This window comes from Nuphar pumila, chromosome 13 (genome assembly GCF_984573655.1).
Source record: "Nuphar pumila chromosome 13, dmNupPumi1.hap1.1, whole genome shotgun sequence".
Classification (NCBI taxonomy): domain Eukaryota; kingdom Viridiplantae; phylum Streptophyta; class Magnoliopsida; order Nymphaeales; family Nymphaeaceae; genus Nuphar; species Nuphar pumila.
The window spans coordinates 72,543,635-72,569,661 of record NC_143261.1 but is presented as its reverse complement, the minus strand read 5'-3'; the positions used below and the strand labels follow the sequence as shown (position 1 = coordinate 72,569,661).

Below are 26,027 nucleotides of genomic sequence, written 5' to 3'. Positions count from 1 at the left end.
TGAAGAGATGTATTGATGAGGATGATAATTGTATATAATATGGTGATGTACGCCTCTTTTGGCTTTTGAATTCTACCAACAACCGTTAAAAGATCAATTAATAAACGTCAAAGTCATTAGCGTCACACGTAACCCTAGTGATATCTAAGAGACATTGGCTAGAGAATTGGGCTTTAGAGAATAACCCTTTCAGCTTCTCCCTAACCGCTCCACCCCCCTAACCACTTTGAATTCTCTCACCAAAGGACACTCCATACTTTCTCTATCTCTTTCCTTAGCTTTTGCTGAGGTAGCCAACCCCTTCTTTGTCATCTCTCCTGTGCTACCCCGGTGTCTAGACCTTCCTTGAGGGTCATAATCAAGGTTGTTGAATGCGATGAGGCGAAGCGAGGCGTTGAGCCTGCGCTTCGCCTCTGAGGAGTACGCCTCTCACAACTGGAATGGAAGTGAAGCGGTGGGAGGGGAGGCAGTAAGAGAAGGACCACCCGCCCAGCTGGTACGGAAGCGAGGGATATGCCGATCGTCCGGTGGTCAGAGAAGACTGAGCAGCAGCTGCAACACAGCAACTCTGGTGGTCGGTGGTCACAACTGGTCGGAGGTTGATGAGGGGCGCATCACAGCAACGCCTCAGTACCTTGAGCGTGCGCCCCGCCTCTGAGGCGTAAGCTTCAGGTACTAAGGCGTACGCCTCTCACAACATTGGTCATAATAGGATTGAGTTAAGGTATTATCAAATTCAATCCAATTGCACCTTGATCCTTAGGATAGGGGTGTCAAAGGGGTTGGGTTTGACCCGGAGCAATCCATACCAAATCCTATAAGGTTAGGGTTTGGTGATAAAAAAAGAAGTCGGATTAGAGGTTGTGTCAATCCAAAAGGACCCGATTACTATATGAAGCCGGGTATGGTTTGTGAATTTCATACCAGATCGAGGTCTTGCCCTAGTTCTGGTTTAGACATGTGATTTTTGATATAAAAAAGATTATTTTACTGGGTGTGGCACCTGAAAGACAGATCCAGGTCTGGATTTACCTGTGTCTGAACAAAATCCTACCTATTGACAATTTGATTAATGTTTGCAATTCAAGTAGATGTGATTCTATAAAAAAAAGTAGAATCACGTTCTGTAGGATGATCTAAACCTATGATCAAATGGATATTTCTCTGGCCACGGTCAGTCAGAGAGCAGCAATCATTTTTGGGTTCTCGAGGTCAGGGCGGGACTGGACCCCCATAAGGCCTAAACTGGAGTTGGAAATGGGTCAGAGTTTTGTTTGGACATTTGACTGAATTCTAGTATCTTCAATTAGATCTGATAGAGAAAGGCATAACCGATTACTAATCAGACTCGACATTGGCTTAAACAATTTTGCGTTAGAACCCAACTCCAAATCCAAGTTTGATCTAAAAGCCCGACAAAACCTGACCCGTTTAGGTCGTGAAAGTGTACCCCATCTTCATCCAAGTCAGAATCCGGTGTCAACGGGTCGGACTTGGTTTGGACCCAGGTAAAACCAGACTTGGACCAGAATTTTGGGTATGGTATCAGGTCCAGACTCGAGTTTAATCGATTCTATTATAAGAAAAAACATACCCAGACCCGATAAGAACTACGTGAACTAGATCAGGACCATACCCAGTAAAGTAATATTTTTTATCATTTTAACATTGAAAAATTACTGGTATTAATCAAAACTCGGGTCGGGTCCGAGTCTGGTATAAAATCTCACAAACTATACCCAGGTCCATGTATTAATGGGACCTTCGGGTCTTAAGCCGAGTCTTAATAGGGTTTTCTTATTTATCACCATACCTGGATCCTATAGGGTTTAGTTAGGGTCGGGTCCGGATAAACCCGATCCGCAGAGTCCCACTGACGCCGACCCGTTTGCTAAGGTTGAACTAGCAAGGTTACATAATTCAGACCAACCCGAAGCGTGTACAATTACAGATGGTTTTGATTCTCCCTCGCCTCGTCTCTTCTTCTTGTGTCTTACTTTTTGTGTTGTTGGTTTTCGGGGTTCGGTCTTTGCCTGCCTGCTTCTTTTCTGCGGGGCTATTATTACTCTTTATGTAGTTTCTGTTATTGGCATTTCTATTTCTTCAAATTGTTCCTTTTTCTTGAACTCGGAAGATGGTGCATTCAACTGGGTGTTTGGGGCTTTTGCTTTCTGATACCTCTTGCTTTCGGCTTCGTGGGTTCTCGTTGGGGTTTGTGAAATTCTGATTTGGGTTTCTGGGAATTTTCCCGTTCTTGGTCTTCTTTTTCATTTTCTTTCGTTTTTTCTTTTTATGATTTTGGGTATTCCCTCGATCCTTCCATCCTACATGAGCTCTGTTATGTCCTTGATTGCATGGTGTCGTCCTCATCATCATCATCAGCAGCGCCGCCTCCTTTTGGTATGCAGAGGTTCAGACGAAGCCTATGGCGAAGAGGTCGTTTGGTGATACGGTTTCTTTAGAGGCTCTGCTGCGAAGTAGTAGTAGGGTCGATGACAGCACAGGCACCGAGTGTGCGGAGCAAAAGCCCTTCCTGAAGAGGAAATTCGAGGAAGACGAGTTCATGACGGACGAAGGGGATTGTGCTGCGTGCCATCCGTTGATCAAGGCCAGGAGGGACGACCCCGATGAGTTCATCCCATGCATCGATCCTCCTCCTCCTCCAGAAGATGATAACCCGCTGTTGGGAACCTGCGGTGATTGTGAGGGGATGATGGATGATGAGAGACTCTTGGTTGGGTGGTCCGAGATTGGGTTTGTTCCGGCCGGAATTGCGATAGCAGGTGCCCAGGACAGCGAGAATTCAATGGATTATAGCGTTCTCAAGGCGTTCTCGGCGATGGTTCATTCTGATTCGTGGGAGACCGACAAGGCGCATGCTACTACCGGCCCTTGTGCGCAGGGTTGTCCCAATTCTGAAGCCGTGGAAGCTCTAAATTCCCCTGCTGACGCCGAGAGTAGAGCAGTTCACCACGAGATCGACGATGCTCGTTGTTGTTCGGTTGATTTCGCGATCCCAAGTGCAGCCGATGCCGATTCCGGCTTGGTGCTGCTCAATAATAACAACTCGGTGGATGGTGATATTTCCAAGGTGATCGTTTCCAAAGAGTTGCACTTCTTCGTGAGAACGTTTCCGGATAGCCGGACTCTCGTCCTTCACGCAAATTCCAGCGATACTGTTGGATCACTCCATGAAGAGATCGAGCGTAGGATGGGGATACCGCTCTGCGAGCAGCGCCTCATCTACTCCGGGAAACAGCTATCCTTTGAGCACAGCCTTGCAGATTGTGGTATCGAGAAGGATTCGGAGCTTCACTTGGTCGGCCGGATAAGGAGCACGAGCAATTACAAGTCATGGCAGCTGGCGGATGAGATCGTATCGTCTATATGTCGGATGATTTCAGGGAACCTCGGGCTTGCATATCTGCAAAATCTAGTCCCCCACTTGGTGACTCTGTTCCTCAGGACGCATCCTTCGGGGGACTTGAACAGTGTCGAACACCGACGGGTATTCCAGTATTCGGGTGCTCCATTAGCTTTATGCATGCTATATATGTCACCCATAGATGGTAATAGGGAGTGTGCTGAAGAATGCATTCACCTATTTTCCTCGCTAGAGTGCGATGACCGGAAAGATGTCCTTGCATGCTATGCTTCAGTCCTTTTAGATATCTGTAAGCGACTTGCTTGTATCGCACACGATTCCTGCCTGTATGCATCGTGCCGGCATTCTCTTGCATTGTCGCTTGAAACTATCGGTGTTGCGCATGGGAGTGAACATTTCGATAATGCTGATCCATATACCATGACTCACAACCTCATTACCTATGTCACTGAGCTGGGCTTTAAGCTGGAATCAACTTCTATATTGGAAACACTATCATCTTCAGTGTTAGCTAACGATCTGGGTGAGTTGACTGCTTTTATGCGCCCATTGCGTCAAGCGATGGAGGAATGTGTGGGGTTTTCTGGCAGAACTCCGATCCCTATTCAACAACTGTACAGCGCAAGCGTGATCGAGGGGTCGTATTCTACTTTGATGAAGGTACTGTCTGGATTTTCTCAATTACTCAATGACATGGAAGGTCTTTTGACTAGACATCCATCGACGGGTATCAGAAAAATTGGCAATGAATGTGCTCAAAAGATTCTGCTTCTCCTGGGAGAATTTGGTCACCTGTCTAAGCTCTTTGAAGGTGAGGCGGAAAAGTTTTATTTGATTCTAAAATCACGGAGGTTGATAATTAACTCTCTAGTTCGGTGCGTGAAGCGGGGTGATGATCACTTATGGATTCTTGATTACAAGGATGTTCTTGATGTCGATTCAATTGAACAATTGCTCTTTGCAATGTTTCCTGATGTGGATGATGAACAACTAGGAGACCCTTATGAGATGCTTATAGAAAGATCAAAGCTATTGGAAGTTTCATATGAATATGTGGGCAGGTCTAGTCCAAGCCAGTTGAAACGTGACCTTCTGATAGGATTCAAAGACGAGGAAGCAACTGGTCCTGGTGTCATTCGTGAATGGTTTCATTTAGTATGCAGTGAACTTTTTGATCCACAAAGGCCACTCTTTGTGGCATGTCCAAATGACAATCGAAGGTTCTTCCCTAATCCTGGTATGCATGGACAATTTTTACACAATTCTAGTGAATTAATCTTTTTTTAGAGATTTTACCTAGTCAGGATTACTTATTGAATTTCATTTCTGAATTTTCAGACTGCACAACAGTGTTGAGGAGTTAAATTTAATGCTTTTAACTAGTTTGTATTATAAATAACATCTGTATGATGCTAGTTCTTTGCCCTTACCATTGTTACTTTCGCTGCTATTTTAATTCAATGTCACCTGCATTGATCAATCATCACAGACATGAACTTTGAAAATTATTTTTCATGTGTTGACAGCTAAAATTTATGTCATGTATAAGCAAAATTAGATATCATGTCCAAAACAACAGACTTCATGGGGACATTAACGTTTAAAAGCTCACTTTTCAGCAAAAAAGTCTAGCAGACAGTTACTTCTGTTGTAGACATTCTTGCCACCATGAGGGTTATAATGAAGTTGCATTTGCATATCCACTTTGACAAGAAAGTTGAGAATTCAATCAACACTTTGAGAGGAATTCCAGGAAAAGTATCATCAGGCCTTATGAGTGTGGTCGATAGGCTGCATGATGCTATAGAAAAAATTTGAGTTCTTGAAATTAGTGTAGATCTTTACTTGAGTTGTTTTCATTTTATTTCGGTCAATACTTGGTTGGAATCTGTAGTTTGGACTTCATTTGCTTCTTTGTTAAACTTTGTGGAGATGCTTGTTTGCCAATCATTATGTATTGCAGTTACTTCATTGGAATAGCAGACTTGTTGTCGATCTGTCACTTTTCATGGAGAACTGCTGAGTGCAAGTCATATAATTGGTCTTTGTGTAATTGGACTTGTAAAAGATTACCCTTTGACCTGGGACTCAATAGCAGTTACTTTATAGTTATGTCACATAGGTGCGGGTGCGGGTACAGGTGCGGCTATACGGTACCTTAAAAAAACTTGGGTGGGGGGTGCGGGAGGGTATATATATAAAATCTTTTTACCCAAGTTTGACTTGGACCTATGTCACATAGGTGCGGGTGCGGTCTTTTCTTTTTTATAAGGGGTAAAATAATTTTTTTTACCCAAGTTTGACTCGAACCTAGACCAGAGTTCAGACACCAGCCTGATTGAGACCTGGGTCAGACTCAGGTCTGATTCAGATATGGATCAGACACAAGTCTGGGTCTGACCCAAGAATGACAGGCATCTACTGCAGTTGTTCAGGTAAACCAAAAAAACTGTATCAAACCTTGTGATAGTTTTCTCTATGATACATCCCATCCAATTGACACTTCTCAATCGGATTTGGGTCCCGACCAACACAATTCTGGCGGAGGCCCGACCTGTTAACACCCGTAACATTGAGACAAATTGCAACAATTCAAGATTATCCAAAAAAAAAATTGCCACAATTCAAAATGTTGGACGTTGTTTGGGTCGGGTCTAATCGGATCAGTTCTGGTACACGCGATCCAATTTCACCTTTAGTTGTTCCTATCGTCAGAGCCGGTTCTCCAAACCGACCTGAACCGAACAGAAAACCCCAACGATTATATAAAGAGAGGAAAGAAAAAAAGAAAAAGAAAAAAAGAGAGAAAACGGAACCCCGCACGAACCCGAAACCCACAACGCCTGTTCCTCCTCCTTCATCCATCTCTATCTCTCTGGGTCTCTCCAGACCAGAACTCTAGCTCGTTCATCCTATTCACCGCTTCCTCTTATTGGAGTTGGGCACGATGAGTAGTCTTATTTTTTCTACATTTTAAATATGGTTTTCTCTTTAATCTTTTATATTTTTTGTACTTCAAAATTTTTGTAACTTCTATTGATATTTTGACAAAAACTTTATCTAATCATATTCTTTTCGTGCTTATTTCTGCTATATTATATACATATATTTTAAAATTTTTAAGTGCCGAGCTTTTTTCGAGATTTATCAAAACATATACTATCAGGAGATTTTGCTTGTCGAGATATTGCTGAGACCGATATTCGTCTTTGACCATTTTTCTCTCTCTCTCTCTCTCTCTATATATATATATATATATATATATATATGGAAAATATTTGGTACTAATGAAGGTACAGAACTATTGAACTAGAAACCATAAGTGCAAATTGTGATGACTCAATCTGACAATTTAGATATGTTCGACATAGTTTATTTGTTACAGACCTGTGTGTGTATCTTTTCTTGAATACTTTGTGAATAGTAGTTGTAATCATTCTATGATGCTGATTCTGAGATATTTTATATTTGATTCTCTGTCCTCTTCAGTGAATAAATAGCAATATCATTGTTCCTCATGCAAAATCAACTTATTCTTCTAACATGACAGCTTTTAATGACAGCTTCTAATGTTGATCCTATGCACCTTCAGTACTTCATATTTTGTGGCCGAATGATCGCGATGGCACTGATGCATAGAATAAAAGTGAATGTTGTCCTTGCACGGTCATTTGTCCTGAACCTAGCTAGGAAACGTGTTTCATTGGAAGACATTAAAGATGAAGAACCAGAAGTTTATAAGAGCTGCAAACAGCTCTTGGAGATGGATACTGAATTTCTTGATTCAGGCGACTTGGCACTTTCATTTTTTGTTGAATATGAAGATATGGGTTCTTGGAAATCCGTGGAACTCTGCCCTGGTGGCAAGAACATTAGTGTGAATAGCAGCAACAGACAACAGTTTGTGGACCTGCTTATTGAGCATCGCTTCTCAAAACACTTATCTAAACAAGTTATGCATTTCTCACAGGGTTTTAGTGATATTCTTAATACTCCAAAGCTCAGCAGCTTTTTCTTCCAAATTTCTGAGCAGGGACTTCTTGACCTAATGCTGCATGGTGGTGATATAGATATATCAGTGGATGAGTGGAAAACACATACTGACTACAATGGGTACTTGGAGTCAGACTGTCAAATAATCTGGTTTTGGCAGGTACAATTATTAAACTAACATAGTTCTGTTATCTCTCTTAACATATGTTTCTGCTTAAACTTTAGACATTTTCTTTTCATTGAGTTCTTTAGATACAAAGGTTCCATCTATATAATTTTCCATAAAGCATCCATTTGTAGTATATTGGGCTTAAAAGCATCTGATGTGAGCTTTATCTATTCATTGAATGTTATTGCGGATATTGAAATGCAAGCGTAGAATTTATCTTGGGTTTCATGAGTGTTATCCTGTGGTAGACTCACCCTTGAGCAGAGAATGTCAAAGATGAAGTGATTGTGCTCCTTATAAGGACTCCTTGTATATGTTTCCTCTTCTTCTATGTCATTATTATTGTGGTTGTGGTAAGAATATCATATCTATAACTGTAGTGTTAGTTATGGTTCTTGTTATTATTGTTTCTTTCTTTCACCGATATGCAACTATTGGATGTATTTTTCATTCCAGATGTATGTTTAGTACATCAGTATATGAATTTGAAGAATGCTGTATATTACAAACCAAAGGCTAAATATTTAATGTCGATTTTATGATAGTAAGAAAACATTAATACACAGATCCATCTCTTTATATCCAGTTGACCTAGTTAGTTTTAGCAGTGGCTAAATCTCCTAGCGCGCGTGCTCATTTTTGCGCTGTTTGTTAACAACAAATGCAAAACTTGATTTTTGGTGAACAGGTTAAACAATAACACAAATTTTAAACTCTGTATGCATATATACATAGTTGACAACCTGGTGAAGAGGTTAAACAGTAACATAACTTCGAGAGAAGACTCTTCCTTAAACTGGCATAGATGATACCAGGGGTTGGCCAATGATTAAGAGAAGTTGTATCTATATATAAATGCAGCTTCTTGTCACAAGATAGGGGTGTTGGAGTTATTGTAGCATCCCTGATCCCTGTTTCTATTGCCAAAAATAGAAAGCTAGAGGTTAAGTAAAAAATCTGAAAAGTAGTTGAGAATATTGATCCATATTTAGTTTATGTTGTTGATACAAATATTTATTATTGCTGCTTGTACCTCAAGAAACTCACTTAAATGTACACGGAAACTAGTAGTGTAGTGTTGATCTGTTAGATCTCATGCATTGTTAGATCTCATGCATTGGTGTAGGCTGACAACTCAACTGAAGGAATGGAGGATAAGAGAAATCTCAAGCTATCTTTACTGAGTAATATAAAAATATGTCTTCATGGCCATGTCAAACACATGCTGAAACTGATTAATAGAATGCAGTATGTCAGGTTTAGTAGCAGCCATGTATGCAAAAAAGTCCACAAGTCACTTATGTGGAGTGTTAAGATGGCACACGTCCCTTATGGGGCCATTTTAGTATTTCATGATAGAAGTAGCTTCTTTGTAAATTATATTATATAAACAAGGGTACCTTTGTAATTTTTCACTGAAAACCTATTATAAATACAAATAAGCCCCTCTCATCAGAAGCTATATTGGCTGCGGCAACTTCTCTCTCTTCTTTCTTCCAACTTCCTTCTATCTTTTCTTTCAGATCTTAGTTCATGGTACACATCTCAAGGCAAAGTTAACATGGTATCAGAGCTAGGGCAAGAGGTAAGACCTTGGTCAAGTTTGGCTGTTGGTTTCCTTCTTATTCTTTTCTCCTTTCTTCTCATGTAGTCTTTATATTTCTCCTTTCATTTAAACTTTTTCTTGCTCCATTATCTTGTCTTTTTTATTTTCTCATATTCTCCTTTTTACTTTTATTCTAGTTTAAGATGATATCCTTCCTCAGATCTGATCATATCATAATTACATTTGATCAGTCTTATCTGCAACTCCTTTTGGATCTGCAGCCATCTCTTTCATTTCTTCTTAAGAGTCAGTTTGAGTGTCACAGAAAATAGCCCTTTTCCGCTGGAAAGGGTGGAAAGAGGCTGCTTTCTATGGGGCCCACAACACAAGGTGTATCACATGCAAACTTAGGAAGAGATTTTGGGAAGGCTTTTGTGCTCCGCCCTCCTTTACTGTGGAAACAAAGTCTGACTGAAGGTGGTCGTGCTTTGCTTCTGTGCTAACACTCTGCGGTCTATTTTGCATGGAGAGTGTTGCCCCCATTATGCAAAGCGCTCCCTAAAAGAAAACTAAAGAAATATTTTCTTCTCTTCATTAATTCCTCCAAATCAGATATGAAAATAAAAAAACCTATCATCCTTTCCAGTGCTTTCTTTTACGTATTCGGATCAACTGATTAGGCCTTTCTTCCTCATTGGCATCTGGTGATGTCAGAAAATCCTCTTCAATTCAGGATATTTTTTAGCATATGCTTATTTGTTTTGTGTTTCCTATCTTGGACCATTTGCCTTCTTTAGTCATTCGCTTTATTTAGATTTGGATCATAGGTTGAAAGGTATTTGGTCCAATCTAATTTGTTTGCAACCATTTGGATCTCTTGGATCTGGAATATCACACTGAAGGTCTATATATTTGATTTTACCACCTCTGTTACATGAAAAAAACAAAACCTTCCCCTTTCCAGTAGCCATGACTTGATGAGGCACTTCAATGGATTTGAGCTTGTGCCTGGGAGAGTGTGTCCTAAGAGAAGTCCTAAAAGGAAGAATATGGCCAAGCACAACTTACTCGGAACCCAAAATGTGTAAGTTGGCATAAGCATGATCAAGATATAGTGGCCTATATCACTGCCCCCTAACTCATGAAGTATTTCTCCAGGTTCCTACTGGGGTTACTGCCTTTAAACTTTGGGGATCTTCCATAAGCGGGTTTGCACAAAATTTTCCAAGGTCTATCACGTAAAAATGAATTCAACAAGTTAAAACATCAGGAATTCCGATGTTCTAGACTTTTTAAATTGCGTGAAATTCCATTATTGATCAGCTGGTTGCCATTGGATCTCTTAATTCCAGTGATGATTTTTGTATGTAGATAATACATGGTTTAGGTCCATATTACAACATGTTTGCAACCATGTATTCTAGTAGAGTATCGTGACCCTTCTTTGATGAGTCACAAACCCTGTTAAACATGAAACAACGTCTAGTAGTTCATAAAAAGAGGATGGAACTACTTGCCATCATGTCATGTTTGCAAATACTGCCTCTAATTTTGCTCTCATGTAGAGGTGGTGGGTTTAAAGGTATTAATCATGGTGGACATGGAATAGGATTGCTTCCCAACCTTGCACCTTCTACTCTCTTTAGACCTGATGATCTGAAATGCTAAATGTGTAATAAGCATGGAGACACTAACTTGGGTTGCTACTAGAGAAAATGTCCCCTTATAGGTTGTCGATTATTCATATTCCAGCATGTCTGAGGGCACTTCTTCTTTCATAGGGGTTCTCATTTGTCTATTCCTGCATGGTCATCTAATCACTCTTATGCTGCATCTTCAATTGGTATTCAAGATCTTGATGCCCTTAGAAAAAAGTTGGGGACAAAGAACTGCAGTGTTTGTTCATCTTTGGAGAAAATCAAATAACTGACTTGTTGACAATGCTTTCATCCATTAATTGGCATTGTTTTCTTGAAGCATAGTTAGTTATGGCATGCATCCTAAGGCAAAGTTGACAGGGGAGTTGGTTACCCAATGCATCTTAGAATTTAACTTCGCATCAGTGAACCACTTTGCTCATCGATTAGATAAATCGTGAAATTAGGTTTCCTAAGACTTCATCAATAAGAGAAAGATCCTTGAAGCAAGTTCTTCAAGGCATTTTGGTCATTATGCTGGCTGTTGCCCATCATGAACTGGCGTATAATTTTTATTTTTGTGTTTGTTTGTACTTTATTGTCCATGTTTTATGTGGTATTCTTCTTATATTTTATATCGTTAAATTTCACCCTTTCAGGGTTTCATATATAAATAAAATAACACAAAATTTGCATCTAACCTGCAATAGAACAAGGTCAGTTGCTGCATCTCTTCTCCTTCTAAGCTGGTATTACAGATTTTCATATTCTACCTTAATTCCCAGAAAATGTAGTATAAATCTCATGTCACTCACCTGTAAGATAAAAATGCAACTGTTTTATTTGACAGATATTGTCTTCATCAGTTGTGACAACAATCATGTCATCTACTTTAGCAATGTACATAACTTAGAAGATCTCTCATAGCAGTGTGCGTTGGCAAGAGGTAAATCTATCGTTGGAACACTATGTCCCAAGGTTTTGGCTGTAGGATAGTGATGCATTCCTGGGACTGGGTTAGGAATGTAGGGCTGCGGTAGGCTCGGTTAGGTCTAGGTCTAAGTCAATGGTCAAAACGGGTTTGACTCCACTCTATTCTTAGTTAGACCTTTTGACTTGTCTAGAATTAGCCAAGCTACTTTCTTCCATTCTTAACCACCTCATAAACTCTCCTGCACATCCTTTTAACACTTCAAAATTAGGGGAAGACTTAATAGGGCTGCACGAGTTCCATGGGGAAGCCTTTAAGAGGGCTGGTGGGGGCGCCAAGGAGGTGGGCCCCACTTGTCCTACTTGGCTGATCCGATGAGGTGGCATCCCATGGGTGGGTCCCATGACTTGTTGGAGCTCAGATCTGGATCTGCCTTAACCATTTGATGCAATGAACTTGGATCTGAGTTTGCCATTCTTGGATCCATTTCAATATCTTGGGACAATGGATGCAGATTGGGGTCGTCCACAATTGGGTCCGCATCAGATATCAGGGATAAGGCCATTTTCATGGAAGCTTTGATGAAGATAGTTTGTAACAGAAAGGCAAACATGGACCTAATGGATAGTCAATGTAACATAGGCACTAGGGAATTCTCATATCAAATGGAGTTCCGATGTAGATTATCGACCACTTATGTATATCTCCAGTAGGGAAAATCATCAGTTATGTTCATCTGAAATAAATGCAGTTTCTTCTAATGAAAGCCCTTGAGATATTCATGCTCGCAACTAGGCCAAAAGTCTTTTTTGTAGTTACATAATCCTGACGCTAATTCTTGATATCTGGCCTTATAGCAGCATTGAGAGTCACAATTCTTGTTATGGGATTTTCTTGACGTGAATATCCCATGATAAATTAAGAAATATTTTCCTTAAAAAAACTTTGGGAAAATATTGGCATATATACAATTTTAAAATATGGAACTATATTAAATATAGGAAAACATAGAATTAAAAAGTGTTCATATCATGTTAATATCCATGTCACATGGATACAAATGTAGAAATGAGGCACAATTCTGTTAGACTTGGTGCATGGATATGAATGTAGAAATGAGGCACAATGTGGATATACTTTGTGTGTCCAGTAGTTCTCAAAAATTAGGGCATGGAGACACAATTGTATGCATAGATGTCAGTGTCTATATATATTATATGTAGAGAGAGAGAGAGAGAGTAATGATAGGGTGCACCCTGTGCTCCTACTCCCTAATAATAGTCATTGAATCTTTTACAATCCATTGGCTGTGATAAGTCATTTGCTATGGTTAGTAAAAATTTTTGCAAACTAATTAATAAAAGAACATTAAATGCATTGTGCAATTAAAATTGCTATCTAGCTTAAAAAATCTCTACGTAGCTGTTCTCTCTCTCTCTCTCTATATATATCTATATATATGGGTGCTTCTATTGTGGTACACCCTTGATTTACATAGATTTAAGCTCCAAAAGCAAAACCTAACCTTTGGAACATGTTTAGCATGTTGTATTTACTATTTCTTTGTTAAAGTTAACTCAAAGATGATGTTTAAAGTATCATTTTTAAACTACCCTTGTCGTGAATTGTGAGTTGTTGATTCTTTAATGTTTGAAAAATAAAATCTTGTGGTGTATTAGACATGATACAACCTTCCAATATAGTAAATAGACCATGTTAAATACATCTGTATGGCAGATCGACCATTTGGTGGTTAGATCCATCTAAACAAGAGTATGGACCATCATATGGTACCATGGTACAAAACCACCATATACTCTCTCTCTCTCTATATATATATATATATATATCAGTGTCACCGATATATTGAAAATATCTTGATATTATCGGCTATTTCAAGGTAGCCGATAATATTGGAAATATATTGCGATGTTTTCAATATATCGGCAAATTATATTTCTCGCAATAATATCACATATTATCATGATAAATATCACTACAAAAAGGGAAGGAGGGAAGGAAAGAAGGAAAGGAAAAGAAAGGGAAGGAAGGAAAGAAAAGAAAAGAAGGAAGAGAAGAAAGGAAGGGAGGGAAAGAAGGGAAAGAAGGAAAAGAAAGGAAAGGAAGAAAGGAAGAAAGGAAGGAAGGAAGTAAAGGAAAAGAAGGAAGAGAAGAAGGAAAGGAAAGGAAAAGAAGAAAGGAAGGGAGGGGAAGAAGGAAAGGAAAGGAAAAAAGGAAGGAAAGGAGAAGAAGAAAGGGAAGAAGGGACTGTTTCTTTTATTTTTCTATTTTCTGTATTTTTACTTATTTTTTAGATTTTTTATTTAATTTTTTATATATTGCTGAGATATTCCCAAGATTTATCAACTTTTGAAAATCTTTCCGAGGAATAACCTTTAACGATACTGGTGACTTTATATATATATATATATATATATATATATATATATATATATATATATAAAGAGCACCAGTTGGAGCATTAATACCTCAATGTAGCATTTCATATCTCCACATAGCCATGCTCTCTCTCAACATGAGACAGCAGATAGGTTGCTATAGGATGTATCTCCGTTTTATCAATAGGTTTTATTTAGAAATGGATAAATGTTCTTATAGCATATATAGTTCACAAACACTTGCATGTACAATACTATAGAGTGCATGACAACTATGGAGATATTGAACTCGTAATGATTTAATAAACCCAGAAATGCAGGATTCTATGGATACTTTCTATATAGTGATCATTTTTTTTCAGATCCAACTGATATATGAATCTAATTTGGAACCAATCAGTCCGGACTCCAGATTAAGTTCTACCCCTCTTATTCTGAATTTCAAATATGGGCCCAAAACTTGTTTACATACTGTTGGATCCAACAATATAGTTAGTCTTGAGAGAGAGAGAGAGAGAGAGAGAGAGAGAGAGAGAGAGAGAGAGAGAGAGAGAGAGAGAGAGAGAGAGAGATTTGAAACCCTTGTTAAACGCGGTTAGTGCTTCCTATTTGATTTTGCTTATTTATTTTCTGTGGAAGTTTGAAAAAGGAGGAGCTTTATAGAGATTTGAAACCCTTGTTAAATGCAATTAGTACTTTCTATTTTATTTTGCTAGAAGTATTTATTTTCTGTGTAAGTTTGAAAACTCATATTAAATGTAATTAGTGATCCCTCTTTTGGTTTGCTTGTTTTATTATCCATATTAAATGAATTATCATAGCGATCTGATCTTAATAGATCCAATAGCTGTATTAGGGAGTAGGTGCATATATATATGGTCACCAATATTGTTCCCGCCAAGGTTTTTGTCAGAATTTTTTTTCAAAAAGTCATTTCTGGAGAAAATATCAAAAGTTTTAAAGGTTGAAAATATAAAAATGATAAGAAATAATGTTTTTATAGTCTTTTCCACTATAAATAAACAATTGGAAAAGTTTTTAAAATGCAAAAGAAAACATATACCTGAAAATCTCATAAAAAATGATTCCTTTGAAAATCTCGAAAAAATATCATGATAATATTGTGATCATTTATGTTCTGGAAATATTATGAAAATATCAATAATATCAACAAAATATCAGCTGACCATGAAATATGATAAATACGTCGTATGTTCAAAATATCATCGAGATCACTGACTATGATATATATATATAATTCTTAATTTAAAGCAATAAAACATGAATATTCATCTCAAGTGCAAGCTCTTGAATAGTAATGCTAAATCACTTTAACTACATCAAATAATCAAACTAAGTTCAAATTGAAATATAATGTAATTGATGACCAATTTTAAAGAAAAAAGAACGCAAGTGAATATGAAATAAGTAATTAAGATCATAAAAGAAAATATATAAAGTTAATGACCCAGTGTTGACTATGTCCAATACCAGTTTGATTATGTCCATGAAGTGTCTTGGTGTGTCCAAGTGTCGTATCGTGTCGACACGGGATACACATGCTAAATGAAGTATCCATCTGACAGCCCAACATTTGGATATAGGTGTTATTTGAAAATATATTTTAAAATTATTTTATTAGATTTTGAGAACTCTCCAGTAAAAATGCGATAATTGCAAAATATCATATATGTTTGTCTATTGCAGCATCTTAGAATGGATTGAGAGTGTGCTTTTACCTTTTAAAATCCATTTGGATCTATTCTCATCAGCACAAGGAGCAACCTCGTATGTTGAACCTTGCCATGAAGTGTGTATGGGCTTTTCCTGTTTCATTTTTATTGCTGTGTGCCTATAAACATTAAAATAAGCCATAATGCTTATGTAATTGCTGGATGTTGAGGAAAGAATACACTGAACATGCAAATCTAGTGGACACCTTGAGCAATCTATGAACCGAAGATGGTAGAATTAAAGATACATAGTTGAAGAGTATAGTTGTGCTAGTATCTTCTACCGTTTCAAGAACATGACGAAATGTACTAGTCTTCATGAGCCTGAGAACGCCTACTCTAAACTGGCTATGTTGCAGATTTCACTGCATTAGTTGTACTAAGTGATAGGACTAATAACAGAAGTTGAGGACAGGCTCTCATGAAAATCCAATGGGAAAAATGAGATGCCAATGGTGTCAGGTATGAAGTTCAATAGGAAAGGATAGGGTGCCAGCTTAACCAAGAGGCAACACACTTTTGGTCACCGATATGTCTAGATAGCTAGAAATGATGATTCAGATGACCGTAGTACTTGTACCCTTCTTGGTTTGCGGAACATCCAAGGATGGCACATAGGATAGCGCTTATTAAGAAATATTGTTAAGGATAGTTTTGTTATTTACTTTTTTTTGTCAGTTTTATAAAGTGATGTACTTATTAGGAAATATTCTTAAGGATAGTTTTGTTATTTACTTTCTTTTCTGTCGGTTTTATCAAGTGATATGAATGCGGTAAATAATGACTGTGACAATATTAGAAGGCTGTTCCATGCGAAAAAATCATGTAGAAACTGCACGTGCTCTTTGACAGCTGTCACCACCTAGGATTCTTCTTCTCTTCTTTTGTCACGGTACCAGAGCGAGCAATCACATGTCCTTTCCAACCTACCTAGAAACATGTAAATCTTGTGTCCCTTCTCTCTACAATTTTCTTCTCCTCAATCTTTATACTCCCTATACTCTTCCTTGGTTCTGATCTCTCCGTGTATTCTCTTATTCAATCTTGACTTTCATCAAATTTGTGTTTTTACAATTTTTTTGGAAAAAGGAGAAGGTTTCGAACCCCGCCAAAAAAATCCAAACCATATAATTCTCTCGTTATTCGGATAGTTCGTACTAATTATTCTTGTGGCTTCATGGGAAAAACTCATGCTAATTAGTGGTCTGGTTAAAGAACCTTTTGCCACGTGGAACACGAGAGAGAGAGAGAGAGAGAGAGAGAGAGAGAGAGAGAGAGAGAGAGAGAGAGAGAGAGGTGGGTTGGCTGTTGGATTAACCACCACAATTAACGTGGTGGTTATCCACAATGTGGATACATCCCCATTGAGGGGTGATCCTGCCGATAAATCAGCATGAGATAAAGGGGAACGGTGCGTAACCGTTCCCACCTTATGCATATAAGTACAGGGTATCATGAGCGACCCTGTGTGGAGAAGGAGATCGAAGGTCTACTCACCGACTGCATCTGGTAGCCTGGGCTCGTGAAGGGCTGCAGTCCGGCTGAGCAGAAATTTCGGCGACCAACTCCGGCGACCTCCGACCTCCGTAAATGGCAGCATCAGGTATGCTGTCTATATTTTTTTCTGTTTTGTTTTTCAGGGCCACTGCCATACAGGGAGGCCGGATCTGTGGTCTCGCCGGAAAACCCCTGCCGAATCCGACATTGGGTTATGGGCCCACACCTCGCTTCCGTGCGGGGTGTGCTCCGGTTTGACCAGCAATGCAGGTCACCGTGGGGTGACCCTGCTGCTGGTCACCGACGCCTATCCGGCACCGGCGATTGTCGCCGTTGGGCGACAGATTGATAAAAAAAAATACTTACCTCTGTTCATGGGGGTTTCCTGTCGGCGAGGACCCCGCCGACGCTTCACTCCACATCCGCCAGTTAAAGCTCGGCTGGGACCGTTGCCGGCGACTATTGAGTCGCCGGATTTCAGAAATTTTCTGCGGCAACGGTTTTGGCCGGCGAATGGAAGCTTTCGCCGGAGTTGGGGCACCATCTGATGGCGGCGTTGGTCGCTGGCAGGCGCCGGCGTTGGTCGTCGGCAGGCGCCGACGTTGGTTGCCGGCAGGCGGCGGCAACACCCTACAATTTTTGAAAAAGGGCGAAATAGGGTTCAGAAAACCCTAATTCGACCCTTATCTTTTTGTTTTTTCGGGTCGGGTTCATTTTCTGAACCGGACCCGCCCACCCGAATCCGATCCATAAGGTGACCCGGATCGGATCAGGGATTCGGGTGGGGACCCGCTCGGGTCCGACCCGGATAAGGTAAACCCCGGGTCAGACCCGGATCCAGCGGTTACCGGGTCCGACCCGAATCCGGTTATTACCGAGTTCGGCCCGGATCCGGTTTTTACCGGGTCCGACCCTGATTCGGTTACAACCGGGTCTGACCCGGATCCGGTCAGTACCGGGTCTGACCCGGATCCAGTTGTAACCGGGTCCGACCCGGATCAGGACTGTACCGGGTCCGACCCGGATCCGGATAACCTCGGGTCTGACCCGGATCCAGTTAGTAGTCGGGTCTGACCCGGATCCAGAAGGGTCAAGGCACTATTTGGCCTGAACCGGATCAGGGACTGACTCAGTCCCCTTCCGGGACCGGTTCAGAGCCGTTTTTGGCCGGTTCCTTCCAGTTTCTCACCGGTTGATGCTAAGACCCTGTTTTTCTTAAATATAAAAAAATATAGGGGTTTTGGCATACGGTTATAGGGTTTTAATGAACTTTTGTTCATATTTGACCCGGTTCATAAGGTTCAAAACCGGTTCGGACCCTTGGATGACCGGTTCGGGGCTGTTTCAGACCGGTTCAGAGTGCTTTAAGACCGGTTCGTAGAACATATGACAGGTTCATTCAGTTTTAGAACCATTTCAAGAGTCATATGTCTGGTCCATTCGGTTTACAGACCATTTTAAGATATAATTTTGCATATTAGCATTAAGGATAGTTAGATGAATCAGTGTTTTCATGTCACCAAAGTGACTGAATACACGTGAGTCATAAATGAATTTTATACTATCATACAGTTCCTAAGCCGATATGCACATTGTACTTATATTCATGAAACGATAAACGACCCAAAGGTAGTTTTATCGTGTTTGGAATTTAAGTAGGGTAGAATAAGGTAAATGTGTCGAGATACATCACACATGTGTATCCAAAGATACCTTGTGTTGATGGTCTAACTTCACAAGAACCTTAGTTTTACCAAATATGGTCGGTAGGCGAAGTGGTTTCGCGTGTCAGAGCTCTTACCAAAGTAGGACTATGATGACCCCCTTCACTCGCCTGCAAAGAAGCATATCAAGGGTCTTTATTATTTTGCTTTTTCAACTAAAGTTTTAGTCTCGTATGAATGCTTCCTGATACGTGTCTTTTGTCATGCAGTTTCTAGTTCTGTTATTTTAGATGGCTCTAGCTCTATACCTTTTCTAGATGGATCCAATTTTAGTGATTGGAAAGAAACTGTTTCTTTTGCATTAGGGTATATAGATCTAGATCTGGCCCTAAGGATAGATGAACCCGCTGCCCTCACTGATCAGAGTACTGCTGATCAAAAGATTGCTTTTGAGAAGTGGGAGCGCTCGAATAGACTTAGCTTCTTGCTTTTGCAATCTAAAGTAGCTAAGAACATTCGAAGTGCTATCCCACAATGCAGAACAGTGAGGGAATTCATGAATGCCATTGAGGCACAGTTTGTGAGTTCAAACAAGGCCAGAGCCAGTACCCTGATGTCAAAACTGATATCTATGAAATATACTGGAGGGGGAAACATTCGCTTGCACATTTTGGAGATGAGAAACTTAGCGTCTCAGCTGAATGACATGAAGCTCACCATCTCTGATTCTTTCCTAGTGCATTTAGTTCTAACGTCCTTACCCTTGGAATACAGACCTTTCAAAATCTCGTACAACACACATAATGATGAATGAACATTTAATGAACTCATGTCCAAGTGTGTTGAAGAAGAAGAGAGGATGAAAGGTGAGAATGTGCAAAGTGCACATATGGCTTCTCATACGTCCAAGGTAGGACCAAGGAAGAATGCATTTAAGAGAAATGCTAGGAAGAAGCCAACTGGGGATAAGTCATCCCAAGATAAGCAATCCAACTCTGCTCCCATAAATTGCTTCTTTTGCAAGAAGAAGGGACACATAAAGGCAGATTGCATAAAGTACAAGAAGTGGTTGGAAAAGAGAGGTAATTTATCATTTGTTTCTCATGAATGTAATTTATTACAAATTCCTGAAAATAGCTGGTGGATTAATTCTGGTGCTACTGTTCATATTTCCAACTGTCTACAGCTGTTCCTGAGCAGAAGGGAACCAACAATGCATGAGAAAAGCATCTATTCGGGAAACAAGATGCGTTCACATGTGAAGGGTGTTGGAACCTGCAGGATTACTCTGGATACGAGCGTAGTTTTAGATCTTCATGATGTCTTTTATATTCCATCGTATAGTAGAAAATTAATTTCAATTTCAAAGTTGGATAAATTTGGATATTGTTTTAAGTTTGAAAATTCCAAATTGTTCATATTCAGAAATTCAATTGAAATTGGTTCTGCATTTGTTTATGATGGTTTATATAGATTGAATATGAAGATCCAAACTCAGGAGTCTTTGACTTCTGAATACGCATTGGTTGGAAATAAACGTAGCATGACAGATGATAAATCTTACATGCTTTGGCATCGAAGGTTGGGTCATATCTCTGAAAAGAGAATAAAGAAACTGGTAAATGAAGGGATCTTGCAATCTCTAGATTTTACTGACAATGACCCATGTGTTGATTGCATAAATGCTAAGCATACAAACACATATAAAGAGGGTGCCAAACACAATAGTGAGATATTAGAAATAGTCCATACGGATGTATGTGGACCATTTTCCCCCTGTTACACAGGCGAAAAATATTTTGTCACCTTTATTGATGACTATTCTCGGTATATGTATCTCTACTTGATTTTCGAAAAATCTGATGTTTTTCAGATGTTTAAGGAATTTAAGAAAGAAGTAGAGAAACAAACCGATAAGATTATTAAAATAGTCAGGTCTGATAGAGGTGGCGAATATTATGGTAGATTTACTGAGATGGGGCAAAGGGAAGGACCATTAGCGCGATTTCTTAAAGAGGAAGGCATTGTGCTTCAATATACCATGCCTGGTAGTGCCTATCAGAATGGTGTAGTTGAAAGGAGAAATCGTACGCTTAAAGAAATGGTCAGGGCTATGTTGAATTATTCAACACTTCCCATAAAGTTATGGGGTGAAGCCTTAAGGACTGTTGTGCATATTTTGAATAAGGTTCCTACGAAATCTGTGCCTAAAACTCCTTACGAGTTGTGGACAGGTAGGAAACCATCACTGTCTTATATGCACATATGGGGATGTCCTGCAGAGGCTAAACTATATAACCCACACATTAAAGCCTTTGATCCAAGAACAACCAGTGGATATTTCATTAGTTATCCAGAAAGATCAAAAGGGTACAGGTTTTATTGCCCATCTCACTCACCACAGATTGTTGAAACGGATAAGGCTAAATTCCTAGAAGATGGTTCAGTAGGATTAAGTGCACTTCAAAGCATTGGTTTTGAGAAAATACAGGATCCAGTTTCATCACCTGTTAAGGAAAACATTGAAAGATACCACATTGTTATTCCTAATGATGGTGTGGTTGATCATTCGATTGTTAATGCACAAATCCAAAGTGAACCTATTGTGGACAATGCGGAAGAGCACGAGCAGGATGATCAAGTTTCATCTGAGCCTGAGGAACGACCTGTTTGGAGATCCACAAGGATTAGGAGATCTGCCATACATCCTGATTATGTGGTGTACCTTCAGGAGCCTGGTGATTTCATAGATATGGATGATGACCCGTTGAATTTTATGGAAGCTGTTGAAAGCAAACAATCTTCGCACTGGATTGAAGCCATGAAAGAAGAGTTAGACTCTATGGCTAAAAATCAAGTGTGGGATCTTGTCACGTTACCTAAAGGAGTAAAGCCCGTAGGGTGTAAATGGGTCTTTAAGACCAAGAAGGACTCCAAAGGTAACATAGAGAGACATAAAGCAAGATTGGTTGCTAAAGGATTCACCCAGATGGAGGGCATTGACTATAATGAGACATTCTCTCCTGTCTCAACTAAGGAGTCAATGAGGATTATTCTGGCCCTCGTAGCTCATTATGACTTAGAGCTACATCAGATGGATGTGAAAACAGCGTTCCTCAACGGGGATTTGAATGAAGAGGTATACATGGAACAACCTCTTGGTTTCTCTGAAAATGATCGTTTGGTTTGTAAGCTTAACAAATCAATATATGGACTTAAACAGGCCTCTCAACAGTGGTATATTAAATTTTCCCAAGTCATTGTGACTTTCGGGTTTACAGAAAACATTATTGATCAATGTATATACCTTAAGGAAAGTTGGAGTAAGTTCATTATATTGATGTTGTATGTGGATGACATTTTACTTGCAACCAACGATATAAAGTTGCTTTCAGAAACAAAACAGTTTCTTGCATCACATTTTGATATGAAAGATATGGGTGAGACTGCTTACGTTCTTGGCATTGAGATTCGTCGAGACCGAGCAAAAGGTTTTCTAGGCCTCTCCCAAAGATCCTATATAGAAAAGGTGTTAAAGCGATATGGGATGGAGAATTGTTCTCCTACTTCTACACCCATATCAAAAGGTGACAAACTGAGCCTAAAGGATTGTCCACAGAACGATATTGACAAAGCACAGATGAGTGCTTATCCATATGCATCAGTTGTTGGTAGCTTGCATTATGCGCAGACATGTTCTCGTCCAGATATTTCTTTTGCAGTAGAGGTACTTGGCAGATTTCAGTCTAATCCAAGTTTACCCCATTGGAAGGCTGCCAAGAAAGTCTTGCGGTATTTGCAAGGGACAAAAGACTATATGTTAACGTATCATAAAGTTGACCACCTCGAGGTCATTGGCTACTCAGATGCGGATTTAGGAGGATGCCTTGATAGTAGAAAGTCTACTACTGGGTACGTCTTCTTACTTGCTGGGGAGCGATCTCTTGGAGCAGTGGAAAGCAGACGACCACTGCTGCCCACACCATGGAGGCAGAATTCATTGCATTGTACGAGACTACTTCGCAGGCTATATGGTTAAAGAACTTCATATCACAGTTAAATGTGGTCGATTTCATTGGGAAGCCACTGAAGGTCTACTGTGATAATGAAGTTGCAGTATCCTTTTCGAACAACAACAAAAGTACTACGTCATGCAAGCATATGGAATTGAAGTATTTTGTTGTTAAAGAAAGGACAGAGAATCATTTAGTGCATATTGTCAATATTGGTACCAAAGAGATGATCACTGATCCTCTTACTAAAGGGCTAGCACCGGGATTATATTCCGAACATGTAATGAGGATGGGATTGTTAAACTCTTTTTGACATATGCATATAAATAAAGTGATCACTTTCAGTCATTTGATTCTCATTATGGTTGTTGTTAATCTCATAAGGATTAGAGATTCAACTAAGGACCTTTAGAATAGAATATAAAGGCCATTCTATTCATCAAGTTATTTCCATAAGGTTTTCTGGTTAAAAAGATTTATCGCCGGATCAAGTGGGAGAATGTTGGATTAACCACCACGATTAACGTGGTGGTTATCCACAATGTGGATACATCCCCATTGAGGGGTGATCCTGCCGATAAATCAGCATGAGATAAAGGGGAACGGTGCGTAACCGTTCCCACCTTATGTATATAAGTACAGGGTATCATGAGCGACCCTGTGTGGAGAAGGAGATCGAAGGTCTACTCACCGACTGCATCTGGTAGTCTGGGCTCGTGAAGGGCTGCAGTCCGGCTGAGCAGAAATTCCGGCGACCTCCGACCTCCGTAAATGGCAGCATCAGGTACGCTGTCTATATTTTTTTCTGTTTTGTTTTTGCAGGGCCACTGCCATACAGGGAGGCCGGATCTGTGGTCTCGCCGGAAAACCCCTGCCGAATCCGACATTGGCTGGATAGTATATATTATTACGAATTGTAGATTTTTATTTCTCCAATAACACTTGCATACAACAGTCATTAAGGATGAAGCCGCTTTGAAGAAGTTTTCATTAGAAATAGTTAAGGGGATGTAGTGGAGTAAAAAATGGATGATAACACAAACACATGCTCACACATACACAAGCAATACAAAATGCATAAGCATGAGTGCACTACAGGCACACACTATACATGTCTGCATACACACAATAGCACACACAACTGAGCACATGTATAAACATTCATATGTGTGTGTGTGCACACCCATGCGTTTTGGTGTGCATGTGTGCACGTGCACATATGCAGGCGTTGTGAATTGCACTTACATTAATGACAGATCCTGCCTTCCTGCTCACACTTAAATGTTTCTGTCAGATAGTTGAGAACATGACAATTGAGGAGCAGAAGATGCTTCTAAGCTTTTGGATCTCTTTGCATCATTTACCGGCTAAAGGATTTGCTGGACTGGACACTAAGCTTCAAATCTACAAGCACGACTGCTCTTCTGATCATCTGCCTTCATCTCATACCTGCTTCTATCAGCTCATGCTCCCCCCCTACCCATCCTTTGGTATAATGAACGATCGCCTCCATCTCATCTGTCAAAAGCATATTGCTGCCAGTTTTGGTATGGCCTAGGAGAAAGCGAAAAGACGGACGTTTGCATGCGGTGTATCTTCTTATTTCAATGTACATATTTTGCACCCATTGTTTGTTACCCTGTGGCGTCATTCATGTAAATATTTCTGCAGTAATTTATGTTGGAGACAAACGCAGGACGCTATGCTGACTTTGCATTGGTTAAATCTATATATTATCATAAATGATTGCTGCTACATTCTTTTTACTTTTCGACAATGTTGATCGCATTGACATCTGTAGTATGACGACAAAATATATAAATATAGTAATCCGTAAAGTGTTTGATGATAAGTTGGAAGAAGCGTTGCCGTTGATCACGCTTGATCAAACCCTTTATTCTTTTGCGTGCACATAATTTTTAGCAGCCGTCTTGACCACTGCTAAATCTTTGTGCAAAAAACAGAGAATTAGCGGCAGTCCGACCACTGCTAAGAATTATTCAAAACCACCGCTAATTGTTTTTTTGAAAAAAAAAAGAATGTGTGGCGTTATGCCGCCCGTTCGACCGAGTTCAAAGAAAAACTCGTTCCAACATATGGATTTTTTCTATATATATAACATTAAACTAAACTAATTGCGTATAACATTAAATAAATTCAATTTTATTAAAATGACTAAAATCTCTTAAAACAATGATATTTTTTAAAGATACAACACTTTGTTCTCAAGTAACTGGACTCTCTCTGCATAGTTAAAAGCATGCAAATAACCCTAACTCAAAATAATAGTAATAGAGAACAGAAGCAAAGTTTGAGGCAGACTGCCTCCACTTCAAGTGTGACATAAACAATACCAATGGATCATAACGACCAAAGAATCCAAACGAGCAAATCCTGTAACAATCTCACCCACCATTTACAACCACAAAACCCACCCCTCTATGAGTCCCACTTGTACTGAACTCCAGTACAGGGTGGAGGTATGCTAATCTCACCCAGCGTTATCCGCTATAGAATCCAATCCAGCCTTATTAACTGAAATGAAACAAGTGCACAATCACAATGCCAACAAAGAGCTACACAAGTGCATGATCACAATATAAACTCTAATGGATCAAATACAATATCACAAAGAAAATAAATTTCACAAGAACACAACAGAAATAAGAGCTTTTTTATATTACAACTCATATACTAAAAAGCATATTTAACTCTTTACAATGGGCTCTATTTGTAGAGCAATACACACAACATAAAAGGGCAAAAAAGGAAGGTACCGACTGTTGTTGGACGGCCTCCAATGGTCATTTGACTGCTTTCCAACAGTCAACTAAATTTAAAAAAAAAACAAAAAGACAAAAAGATAATAAAGGGTATAGTACAACCCCCTATTAGACTGTATATACACAAAGACCAAAATACCTTTGATATACATATATTTATACAATATATGTATATCAGTTATATATATATATATATATATATATATATATAATGTATTTTAACACTCCCTCTCAAACTTATGGTGAGATCACCAAAAGTTTGTTAAGAAGAAACAAA

The 26,027-nt window shown here is 39.5% G+C and overlaps 1 protein-coding gene across 2 annotated transcripts; it reads left to right on the top strand.

The window, feature by feature from the left end:
• The first annotated feature begins 1,928 nt into the window (after positions 1–1,928).
• Positions 1,929–24,722, top strand: LOC149818690 (E3 ubiquitin-protein ligase UPL5-like). Of its 2 annotated transcripts, none has more exons than XM_089984987.1 (3): positions 1,929–4,622; positions 6,949–7,538; positions 24,262–24,722. In XM_089984987.1, the coding sequence occupies exons 1-3, from the start codon at positions 2,426–2,428 to the stop codon at positions 24,523–24,525; spliced, it is 3,051 nt and encodes a 1,016-aa protein (XP_089841113.1). In that variant the 5' UTR covers positions 1,929–2,425; the 3' UTR covers positions 24,526–24,722. The 2 variants fall into 2 exon arrangements, with proteins under 2 accessions (XP_089841113.1, XP_089841114.1); XM_089984988.1 differs by having other exon boundaries at positions 1,935–4,622; positions 24,266–24,409.
• Positions 24,723–26,027: the final 1,305 nt, after the last annotated feature.